Source organism: Myotis brandtii, unplaced genomic scaffold, assembly GCF_000412655.1.
Source record: "Myotis brandtii unplaced genomic scaffold, ASM41265v1 scaffold393, whole genome shotgun sequence".
NCBI classification, from domain to species: domain Eukaryota; kingdom Metazoa; phylum Chordata; class Mammalia; order Chiroptera; family Vespertilionidae; genus Myotis; species Myotis brandtii.
Window position 1 is genome coordinate 1,677,332 of NW_005365070.1, and position 12,219 is coordinate 1,689,550.

The window sequence follows — 12,219 nt, forward strand, 5'->3', positions numbered from 1 at the left end:
ACAGCTTGGGTGGGGTTGTAAATTGGATAGGGTGGGGTCTCAGGGAATCTCCAGGGTGGAGCAAACAGCAATGGCTACCAATCAGTCCTGCACTTGGGAGGTCCTAGCACAGGAACAATGACTGTTGTGAGCACCTCCCTCTGGAAGAAAGCCACCCTGCCTCCCTGTCCTGCCAGACAGTCCAGTTTCTCCCCATATGTGTCTGGGTCCCCCAGAGTCTCGCCCAGCACTGGAGCTCAGAGCAAGTGGGAGCTTATATCTCCCTCCAGATTAAAAAAGTGGCACACCTGGGTGCCAGCCCGTTCCCTGCCTCCGCACCTCCTACCAGTCTCAATACGATTTCTTCTTTACCTGTCTAGTTGTAGTACTTCCATTCAGCCAGCTTTCCCGTGGTTCTGGATGATAGTTGTTCTGTCTTTTAGTTGTAATTTTGATGTGGTTGTGGGAGGCAGCAAGTACAGGTGTTTACCTATGCCGCCATCTTGGTTCTGATCACCTATATACTATTAAAGATATACTGGATACTTACTATGGGCTAAGATATTTAACCTAGTTCACAAATGTAGTTAAAGAGTCAAGATAGAACTATTTACAGTTCAGTCCCATCATTAATACTAACTTGGAGTTTGCAGTACAAATTTTCTCTTTTTTCCCCTTCTTATTCTCCCTATCCTCTCTCTCTCTCTCTCTCTCTCTCTCTCTTTCTCTCTCTCTCTCTCTCTCTCTCTCACCTTCTCATACACAATTTTTATTCACTTCTGAGGATTAAAATAACATTAAACATTCTGGGACTTAAAAATAAGTTTATGCAAAACTCATTGTCCATTTGGCATTTAGAAAAATGTAATAGAAAGAGTACTGGACTGGGGCTTAGTGAGTACCTGCCATGTGCCACAAACTTTGCCACATACTTTGAACCTATCAATCATTTTAATTAATCCCATAAAGCAACCCCATTTTATAGATGAGGAATCCGAGGTCCTAACTTTGCCATTAATTGCCATTCAATTCCAAATAAGGAGACAGGGCTTGCGCCCAAGGGAGTATCAGAAACAGCTGGAGCACTTTTTAAATAACAAATTCTCTGGCCTCTCCACAGACTTATGGTATCAAAATCCTCAGGGTGGACTCCAGGAATTTGTTTAACAAGTTCCCCAGGTGATTGTGATGGTGAGCCAAGTTTGCAACCTGGATGTTTTACAACATCCCTACATTTACTTGCATGCATTCACTTGGTAGAATTTAAAACTATCTTATGGACAATGAAAGCACTAATAGGTCATACTTATAAAAATTGAACAGTTCCACATTCACTTAGAAGAGCGAAATGCCCTTCATAATCTGTACATGAAATGCCCTTATTAATTGGTACATGGTAGCCACCAAAACAACTGGGTAAAATCTCTATATGGCAAACCTCATGGCATAGCTTACAGCTAGCTAAAAGGCTGTCCCAACAGAGCTCAGGAAGAACATATTATCAAAGATGTCTCTCACTACAACTTAATCTCAAGTAGGACTGACCGGCAAGGTTTTACTTATTAACACAATAGAAAAGTCACAGTGTTACAGAAAATAATCTCATTAATGCTTTAGTTTTAAATCAGTTTTTGCTTTGGGGCATTCTGTGGATTTGTTAACATGAATAGAGTTCTGCAATCTATTCAGCCCTCACTTACCCTCCTCCTCTATAAATGGTTCAGCCCTTCTCTGACCCATAGAGAATATGGGCTAGATCACACCTGGTCAATGATTTCCCCACTCCCACCATTTGGTATATATTACTTAAGTTGGTGATCATAAAACATTAACAAGGCAGAGTTTACATATGCTTTCTGGTCTAGTTCAGGCATCCCTGGGGGAAGGCAGACTTCACGCTCTCATAACCAGCTGGAAGCTGGGGGGAATCAGACCTTTAATGGCCAAAACAGAAAGGGACTGCATCACTGAGCACCTCTTCACAACCAAGAACTTTCTTCCTAAATGATAATGACATGAAATGTACTCCCCCTACACATTTGCACACACACACACCTGCACACCTAAAATATAGCAGGTTTGGCAACCTAAAATAGCTATCCAATTTAAGTTCACAATGTTTTTGTAAAATCCTAATGGAGCTTTTTAGAATGAAAGCCTGGGACAGTCTAATGGGAGACAGACGTACAGTGGAAAGAACACTAGTTAGATTGTAACAGCAGAAGACCTTGGATTCTACTTCTGGCTCTTCCATTAATCATATAATTTTGGGCAAGTCTCCCTGGACTTTATTTCTTCATTTGTAAATCAGTGGAATTGAACTAGATAATCTCTCATGATGCTTCCAACATTCACATTATAGTGAAATGTTGATTATGGTAAAATTTATTCAGTTGCATGTCTGTCAGTCAACTAGACTGACCTTATCAAGACTTAGAACTATGTCTTAAATAACTTCGAATATCCAGCACCTGACAAAGTGCCATGAGCAAAACAGATGCTTAATAAAAGTTAATTAAATAAATATTTATGCCTGGAGCCTGATCAAAACCATGTACTTAATTCCTTATCAGCTATCAATTGTGTTGCTGTCAAGTGACCAATATCAGAGGCAAACTTAAAACATTCCTATACCCTGTCTTTAATGTTGTCTCATTATTTTTCCTCTTATTGAAGACATTTCCACACCCCTGGCATCCTTGCTTTGTGTCTGACACATAGTGAACACTCAATCAATATAAGGTTAATGAACATGTGAATGCGCTAACTTTTCATTTTTTCTAGTTCTGTGAAATTTACTTTTGCATAAGGCCTCAGAATCTGGTCTTGAATTATAAAGCAGTCAAGGGAATAATTAGTCATCAAAGAACACTATAGTTAGATAGGGCATTTCTGTTCATTTTACTATAAAATATTTTCTTAGCAAATGTGTTTTAAATGGCTAACATTGTAAATGGGACAATTGGAACAACTCCATAAGTAGCATCATTTCTGTCCTCCCTACTACTTTAATTCACCAAAGAAACCAATTATCCCTATCATTTCCAGAACTTAAAGACAAGGTTAAATGGCCCAATCTGCCCTACATATTCTGGGTAAACAATGTCTCAGAGTACATAGCAGTTGCACCGCTTAGAAACTAAGAGTATAAGTCAACCAAGCCTATGTTTGAATCCCAGTTTCCCCCACCTTTACTTAACTAACTTTGAGATCTTGGGCTAGGTATTTAACCACTCTAACCTTCATATTCTCTTGTGTAAAATGGGGACACCATTAAGGCCTATCTCATGGGTTACTGGCCATCAGAGCAACTGAAATGTAGTAGGAAGTCAACAATGGTAGGGTATTAGATGATTCTGTCACCACCTTCCACAATGCTGGTAGCATTCAGGAATCAGTCACCACCACCTTAGTGGGATCTGGCTAGTAGCTCCTGGCTGTATATTCTGCTCTACATTGTAAAGTGGGTGCCTCCCGTGGTTCTGAATGTATGCACTCTAGCTTAGCAGGTATAATGTAACTAACAATGTGGAACTGAAACAAAGTAAATTGCTGCTTCACTTGCAGAGCTATCCCATCACAAACCGCATCAGGCTGTCATATAATCAAGACTGTAAAACAACAACTTTGAAAACATGTTTGGCCTTGCTTATGTTCTTATGTAGGTTTAATTAGTGGGTTCTAGATAGGTCTCCCGAGTTTAAAGTCATTACTTAAAATGGTAATGTGATATATATGATTAAGAACATGAGAGTGAAATCAGAATAAAAGAAATTGGTGATAACCTAATTAAATGGAGATCTAATCAATTTCTGAATTATGGATTTTCCACTAACTATAGCTGGGTACCCTTGGGCAAGTTACAGTTTTATTGAGCTTTAGTTTTTTAATTTATAAAATGAAGATAATAGCTCCTACCTCAAAGGGCTGTCATGAAGATTATGATAACTAACAACAATGGTATTAATAGCTAATACTTACTGAAGACTTACCATGTTCCAGGCACATGCTAAGTGCTTTAATATATTATTCCTTGTGAAAAAGATATTATTTTTATCCCTAGTTAATAAATCAGAAATATGAGGCTCATAAAGATAAAATGATTCACTCAAGTTCCCACAGCAAAATTCAAAGCCAGGCATTGTGACTCCATAACCTGTGGTCTCAATGTGCTGCCTAACTATGTGAGGTCATTCAGTCTTTCATCTCTTCCAACCCTCTGATCTTGTTCTCACTTATCTCTAACAGCACCTGCTACTAGCCAGGCTTCCCCCTCCCAAAGGGACCCAGTTCCTCTGAAAACTGTAGACTGGTACTCACGGTGGTGGTCAGCTTCCCTCCGTTCTTCTGGACATATTGGATGGAATCATGGATCGTCGAAAAGAGTCCAAGCAGCACATTTTCCATGTCATAAATTCTGTACATGCCATTCACCAGCTCTTCAAGAGACAGAATGTATTCTCTCCAGTACTTGTCAATCTCCACCACACCTGCCATACAGCCTTGCATGACCACGTTGCAATAGCCACCACAAGGTTTAACCATCATCAGTCCCTGGCAGTAAGAGCAGTACCACATTCTGGTGAGCATTCGGCCACAGTCCTTACTAAACTTCAGGTGATCAGTTGTGTTGATCACTTCGATTCCTAGATTCAGGGCCTGGAGGAAGATCCTAGTAACTTGCAGTGACTTGGAAACCTGGGTCATAATAAGCTTGGGGAAATTCCCAAATACTTTCAGGTCACGCCTTGCACTACGGAGGCACTCATTGATGTCTAAGGCTGACTCAGGCAGGCCTGGATTCATCAGCTGGGTATAGATAACTGGAAACAGGCTATCAAATAGTTCATTGACCATGTCATCCACGTTGATGTCAGAACCCAGGATGTAGAGAGACACATCGGTAAAAAATTCACCTACAAACTCAAAAGCTTGTGGGGTCAGGCTCGCATAGTTGTTTTTGAACATGGCATTGGTGTAGTTCTTGGCATGGCGAACAACAATTTCAAAGGCCTCTGTAAAATAAGAAATAGAGAAATGCCAACAAATTAAAGCATGAAAATACAGGGTGTAATTGAATTAGAAATTTCTCTATTGCTGTGGTGAGTAAGGTCCCATTTGCCTTAAATAATTGACTCAGGTTGCCTCAACTCCTGCAGTTGCCTGCTCTTATAAATCAATTTTCCTTTCTGAATATAAAGTCCAAACCCTGATGTGTACATAAATTCTTAAACACACTAATTATATTTCAAATGACAAAAGGCAGGATTCAGTTAACATTTTGCCTCTCATGAAAATTCTGATTAAAAATAGGCTAAATGAGAATTTATTTTTCTTTCTCTCATTGATTTATTCAGTTAAAAATTTCTTGTATTTCAAGTCATTTCATTTTTGGACAGAGATAAATATTTGACAACAAATCATATATTATATAAACTCACATAATAATTTAGGCCTGTTCAGTCCTGGAGGAGAGGCAAATTCTTAGCCAAGAATAAAAACTATCACAAATTTAACCATTTTTGGTAGATTTTCTTCTAGATAACTTTAAAGAGAGCTATCTGATATATTGCCATATCTGGAAATGGAACATATTCCTTAAATGGGTATCTGGATGGAAACAAAGCAATCCATGCACTTATCCATATATTTGAAATTAAAAACAACACCTCTGGTATTTGCAAGGTGAACATCTGGAATTATAATTGCTAAGCTTCTTTGGTAAATTTGGCTTCCAGTAGAAGCTTTATCTATTCTTCAAAAGCTATAAATTCAGGATTACATCTGCTGCCCCTGCCCCTTGGCATAAGACCCAATTAGTGTCATTGGTTTGAAAGAGAAAGTAGTCATGTTGCCATCTCATTTTCTTCAAACTGAAACACTCCAGACATAAATTATTCCAAATAATCAGAGTTCTACATTTGTATGAGGGAAGAGAAAATAACTAAAATAATAGGTTTTTCAAGAATAAGACAGTTTAAAAACAAACAAAATAACCAAGTTTCCTAAGACATTTAAAATTAACTTAGTACTTTCTTTCATTTCCTTCCAAAGTGCAAAGGTCCCTGACAGATGTACTCCAAATGATGCCAATTCATGAGGCTTGAAAAATCAAATTATTACCACGTTCAGACTACTGGAGAGACTATATACTCCAACAGCTCCTTGGGATCAGTTAGTCCAGCATCTCAGTCAGCTATGGCAGAAGTGATGTCTAGGTTGTGCCACCACCATCTGCCCCAGATCACTCACAAGGTAGAATGTGCTTGCTAGATTATTCCCTTGAGCTTATGGCTTGCCCTGCAATCTTGAGCAGATGCCAATGCAATTTCACTAGGCTTCCAAGGCCAGTTGAGAAAGTTAATCTTCATTTCTATCAATTGCTGTATCTTCATATGTTTGTTTTGCTTTGTTTAGAACGTCAAGCAATTCCTGGAAAGTTTATCTATCTTGTAACAATCTCTTCCTAACCCCATATGCTACTTTACTCTCAAACATTGAATCTAAAGATTTAATGAGGCCAGGAGATCATCTAGCCTCAAACAAAGGATCCATCAATGAATTATTTAAAATCATCAGAAACATGGAGATTTAAAACTACTCATTAATTTTTTAAAATAATTTTTTTATCGAGAGAGAGAGAGAGAGAGAGAGAGAGAGAGAGAGAAAGGATGGGGAGAAAGCATTGGTTGGTTCTTAAAGGTGCCTGATCAGGGATCAAACCCACAACATTGGCATATCAGGATGATGCTCTAACCCAGCGGTTTTCAACCTGTGGGTCGAGACCCCTTTGGGGGTCAAATGACCCTTTCACAGGGTCGCCTAAGACCATCGGAAAACACATATATAATTGTATATTGTTTTTGTGATTAATCACTATGCTGTAATTATGTTCAATTTGTAACAATGAAATTGGGGGTCACCACAACATGAGGAACTGTATTAAAGGGTCGTGGCATTAGGAAGGTTGAGAACCACTGCTAACCAACTGAGCTACCTGGACAGGGCATACTCATTCATTTAAATTTTAACTAGCAATCATTTATTTTATATATCAGGCTCTGTGCAAGGTACTAGGCATATATAAATGCTAGGTAGATTGAGATAAATAATACACCATCCTTGTATTAAAATGCTCACAAGCTATATGGTTTAGCATTTACAAAGCATTTCTAAGTATATTATAATAACTACTTTTTGCAACAACTTTATGATTTGGTATTGCAATCCCCGTTTTATAGAGGATGAGATTGAAATTCAGCAGAGTTTAAGCCTTGTCTCAGAGTCACACAACTGCAAAGTAGAAGTAGTCAACTCAGACTGGTTTCTCTCAGTAATGGTTACACTCTAGCTGCCCTCGGCCATAAAGCCAACATACATAATTTCAAAAACCTTTATAGAAAGTTAAGTTCTCTTTTAACCTCATTATTTTTCCATTGGCTTCTTTTTTTTTTCTTTATTGATTAAGATATTACATATGTCTCCTCACCCCCCTAGTGTCCATGTCCATTGATTATATGCATGCATACAAGTCCTTTGGTTGATCTCTAACCCCTCCTCTCACCCTCCCCTGCCTTCCCTCTGAGGTTTGACGGTCTGTTCAATGCTTCTCTGTCTCTGGATCTATGAACAAAAATAGATTCACTGGCTTCTTCTCTGTGAATGGAAACATATTAGGATAAATTGCAGCCCAAAGACCAACAAAGTAGGGTCATACTTACACCTTTGCCTTGGCAAAGCCTGAGGTAAGAGATATGTAGATCTCAAACATCTAAGTTACCCTAAAATGAATTCACTACAAGGCAAATTTCATCTCTAGCACAGGGCATTGGTTCTCTAATATGCAAAACATATGACAGTGAAATTCCATAGACTATACTGCCATAACTTTTTTTAAAGTTTCTGTTACTAACACTGTTGGATCAATAGAAAAAAAATTACAAAAGATCATGAACTCTTCTGCAGAAAGAATTAACAACAGCACATACTGCCGTGGGGAAAGGAGCTAGGGTTTCATATCTAACCTGAAGCTCACATGTGCTCCCTGCTCCAACTTTCACAGCTCAGAATCCATTTAGCACATCTCTAGATGTTGCCCATCCCCCTTACTTCTATATCACTGGGCAACAGACCAAACCATAACCACTCAAGCAAAGACTCCTTGGGGACTTATAGGAGCCAACACTAGATGAAAAAGGATGCTCAGTTTGAGGTTGGCAACTTGAGGTTTAATGGAATGAAGCCAAGGGCTAGAATTACTGCAAGGAAGTTCAGCTCATTGATTTTTTTTGTCAGATAATATTTATACCCTTAGGGTAGGGGAGGTTTTCCTCTGTCTTTTTCCTGGGAAGTGGTCAAGAGCTATGTCCAGGAAAATTTGGAACAATGTAAAATCAGAGATACTATGAAAACTTAGCTACTAAACAGAAAATATTCTAATTTTTGTTTTACAATATAAATGATACAGAAAATAGATCTAATAAACTGAATTAATATATATCCAAATATAGCAAGGTTTCTAGATTTGCAGATGTCCTCATTACCATCCTGGTCACCACTGTTTGGACACACTTTAGTATTGTTACCATCCTCCATAAATTATGGTACTCAATGGACACAATTCTCCAGATGTAGTTTGATATGTGAAGTGTGCAATCAGGCTATTTACTCCCTCTAAATGGCTCAATAACTTCTTCCCCCTGCCCAGAACATAGAGCCTATCACTGTAGCAAAATGACTATCCTTAGTATTTGGTGCTGATGTTTCTGTATTCAACCTAGACAGAAAGAAATGTGTTTTCATGGGCCTTTTTTGGTAGAAGACTGGATATTTTTTAAAAGGATAGTGTACTTGTGGTGGGTAAATAGGAATAAATGAACCAGGGGGTTTCCATAAGCCCTTAAGAATAAGGTAGTCTTTATATAAGTAGGTTACATTTTTCAAGGTAGTTTTTCAGCATTGTAAGAATGGCAAATACTTTATAAGAAGAACTTTTTTTTTAATTCCTAGGATGAATGCAACACCATGGGTTGGGCTCAAAAATAGTCCTTGTTTTCCAGCATAAGGACCTTAATAGGAAAAGAAAACTGAAAGTATGAAGTACCTACAATGTACATATCAGGATCTGTAATAAATTTGCTCACATGTGTACTCTCATTTAGCTTTAACAAAACCATATGTGTTTGGTATTATTTTTATTTGGGGAAGAAGCTGAGACACAGACAAGTTAAGTGACTCACACAAGGTAACACCTCTAGTTAAATGCTAGGGCCTGAATTTGAACGTAGATCAGTCTAACATCAAGGCCCTTGCTAATACCACAACATACTTCATCATTGAAAACTGGTTGTTGGGAACTTCTAGTCTCAGCTCCAACATATAAAGAGCTTGGACGTCATCATTCCCATCCTCAACAACAAAACAATAGCTGAATAAACTGAAAATCAATTATTTTTCTTAGACCCTTCAAGGGATTGATGTCACAGGCGAACTTTCACTCTGAAATCTGGGAAGACAGACAAATTACAGAGAATTATGGCTGAGATCAGCTTACCCAAAGCAAAAGCTGCTGGAGTCATAAACTGGTATAAACACCTAACTGATAATTTTGACAAACTGATAGAGGCTGAATATGGACTAGCTTGAGAGTTAACAATTCCTGGAGCCCCCACACTTCCATAGGATTGACCTCCAGAAAACAAGTTCTCATGGTAGAGATCTAAGAAAAGTCTCCTTGTTTTTCTGGCAGGGGGAAAAGAAAAGTAATAATTTAGAAATATGCCATGACCATTCTCCATAACAAATGCCTGTCTAAGGAGCAAAACTTTATCAAATCCTAATACCTAGGAGAAGGACAATTAAAGGTCTTAATCCTCCTCTAGCCTTCCTGATTGACTACCAAAATACTTACTCCTAGGCATATTATATTAAACTACAGAAAGATAGAGAAAACATATTCTAAGAAGCCATGGAGGAGGAAACTATTTTACCTATCAAGGAACAGGGATAAGAATTACATTTAACATCTAGTCAGAAACTATGCAAGCAAGAAAAGAGAAAAGTGAAATATTTAGTGCTGAAAGAAATCACCAACCTAGATTTCTGATTCCAGAAAAATTATCATTGTAAAGGGAAGAAGAAATAAAGAATTGATCAGACAAAAAATAATGAAAATTTCCAATTGCAAGAAATGTTAAAAGCAGCTTTTCAGGGAAATTATATAAGTCAGGAGATTGGAAAGAAAGAGAGAAAGAAAGAAAGAAAGAAAGAAAGAAAAAAGAAAGAAAGAAAGAAAGAAAGAAAGAAAGAAAGAAAGAAAGAAAGAAAGAAAGAAAGAAAGAAAGAAAGAAAGAGAAAGAAAGAAAGAAAGAAAAAAATCAGAGAAAGAATTAATAAAGGTAAAATGAAATCTTTTGTTATAAGGTACCCACACTATCAGTGAGGCAATACAATATAGTGAGTTGAAAGTGGACTTCAGATAGTTAAAAATATATATTACAAAATTTAAGAAAAACACTACAATTTTTTCAAAAAGAAATATAATTGATATGCCAAGAGAGGAGAAAAAATGAAATAAAAAAATAGTTCAGTTAAAACCAGAGAAGCCAGGAGGAGGGGGACTTGGTGAAAGAGGTGAAGGAATCAGAAGTGCAAATTGATAGTTACAAAATAATCATGGGTATGTAAGTAAAGCACAGGGTATATAGTCAACAATGTTGTGATAACTATGTATGGTGACAGTTGGGCTACTGGAAATATAAAGTATATGATTGTCTTGATGGAGCAGTGACTAGAACCATAGTGTTAACTCACCCCCTTTTTTTCTCCCAATCTGCTTTGACATTTATTTCATGAGTTAGGGAGTTTTAACACACAATAGATGCCATATGGCATCAATGTAATTTTAAATGGAAAAACCACCAGAAAAAGTTAATGGACCAAAACACCCAAATAGGCAACACATTTCAATGTTATTTTTGAATACTCAATGATTTTTTTTTAAATCAGCCACATAAAAATGGCAAGATTAGCCCTGGCCAGTGTTTCTCAGTGGCTAGAGCATCAGCCTATACACCAAAGGGTCTTGGGTTTGATTCCTGGTCAAGGGCAGGTACCTGGGTTCTGGGTTCTATCCTTGGCCTGGTCAGTGCACTCGCAGGAGGCAACCAATCGGTGTGTCTCTATCACATCAATGTTTCTCTTGCTCTTTCCCTCTCCCTCCCTCCCCTCTCCTTTCTATTTTCTGAAAATCAATGGAAAATAGATCCTCGGGTAAGGATTTTTAAAAAAAGATAAGATTAGGTTGTAGGAAAAGCACCGCACCCCCATTTTCTAGAATAGTTCATACAGAAGAGACTAAAAATGTTGCTCCAACTTCTGTTCCATTTTTCTGGCATTTTATGTTCCACATGAATTTAACCAGAATTGAGCAAGCTTAGAAATAAGTTGCTATTAAATATAAACCATTTATTTGTGCAGACCCATGACCAGACTATAAATGTATGTAGTCTTACTTTTTAAGTTTCACATACTAGGCTTCTAAATACCAAGTTACATCAATTAATTTTTTTTAATTGTGAAATAAATATTTTTCAAGGCTATTGCATATATCATTTCATTGATAGGTAGACAGACAGACTGATAGCTAGAACAATAGAGTGATAGATATTTCCCCTAAGGGTTCTACAGACCAGAGAAGACAATTAAAAATGATTCACTTGCCCTGGCCGGTGTGGCTTAGTTGGTTGAGCATCACTCCATGCACCAAAAGGTCACCAGTGTGATTCCCAGTCAGGTCAGGGCACATACCCAGATTGCGGGTTCAGTCCCTGATGGGGTGCATGTGGGAGGCACCAATTAAATGTTTCTCTCTCTCCCTTGCCCTTCCTCTCTCTCTCTAATCAATAAAAACATATTTAAAAAAAACATTCATTCAAAGGATTCTCAGAAATAAAAAATGAGTATCCATAACTACTGGAAAGTTTGCAACCCCGTAACAAGTTGACCAACCATTTGCCCCAATAGCCCAATTAGTTCTTATTTACCTTCCATTCGTTTTTCTGGAAAACTAGTTTTTTTTAACCTTCTAAACACTGTGATTCATGTATCCAATCATTTTTTCATTTTTACATTTTTTTGTTTTATTGCTTAAAGTATTACAAAGAGCATTACATATGTCTCCTCCCCCCCCCCTTGACCTTCCCCGGGCCTCCCCTACCCCCCAGTGTCTGTGTCCATTGG

At 37.8% G+C, this 12,219-nt stretch overlaps 1 protein-coding gene across 1 annotated transcript in view; it reads right to left on the reverse strand.

The window, feature by feature from the left end:
- Positions 1–12,219, reverse strand: part of GPC3 (glypican 3) — a 371,123-nt gene that overhangs the window by 181,921 nt on the left and 176,983 nt on the right. Inside the window, exon 2 of the mRNA XM_005872825.2 lies at positions 4,300–4,994. Coding sequence (XP_005872887.1) covers positions 4,300–4,994 — 695 coding nt within the window. The remainder of the gene's footprint in view (positions 1–4,299; positions 4,995–12,219) is intronic.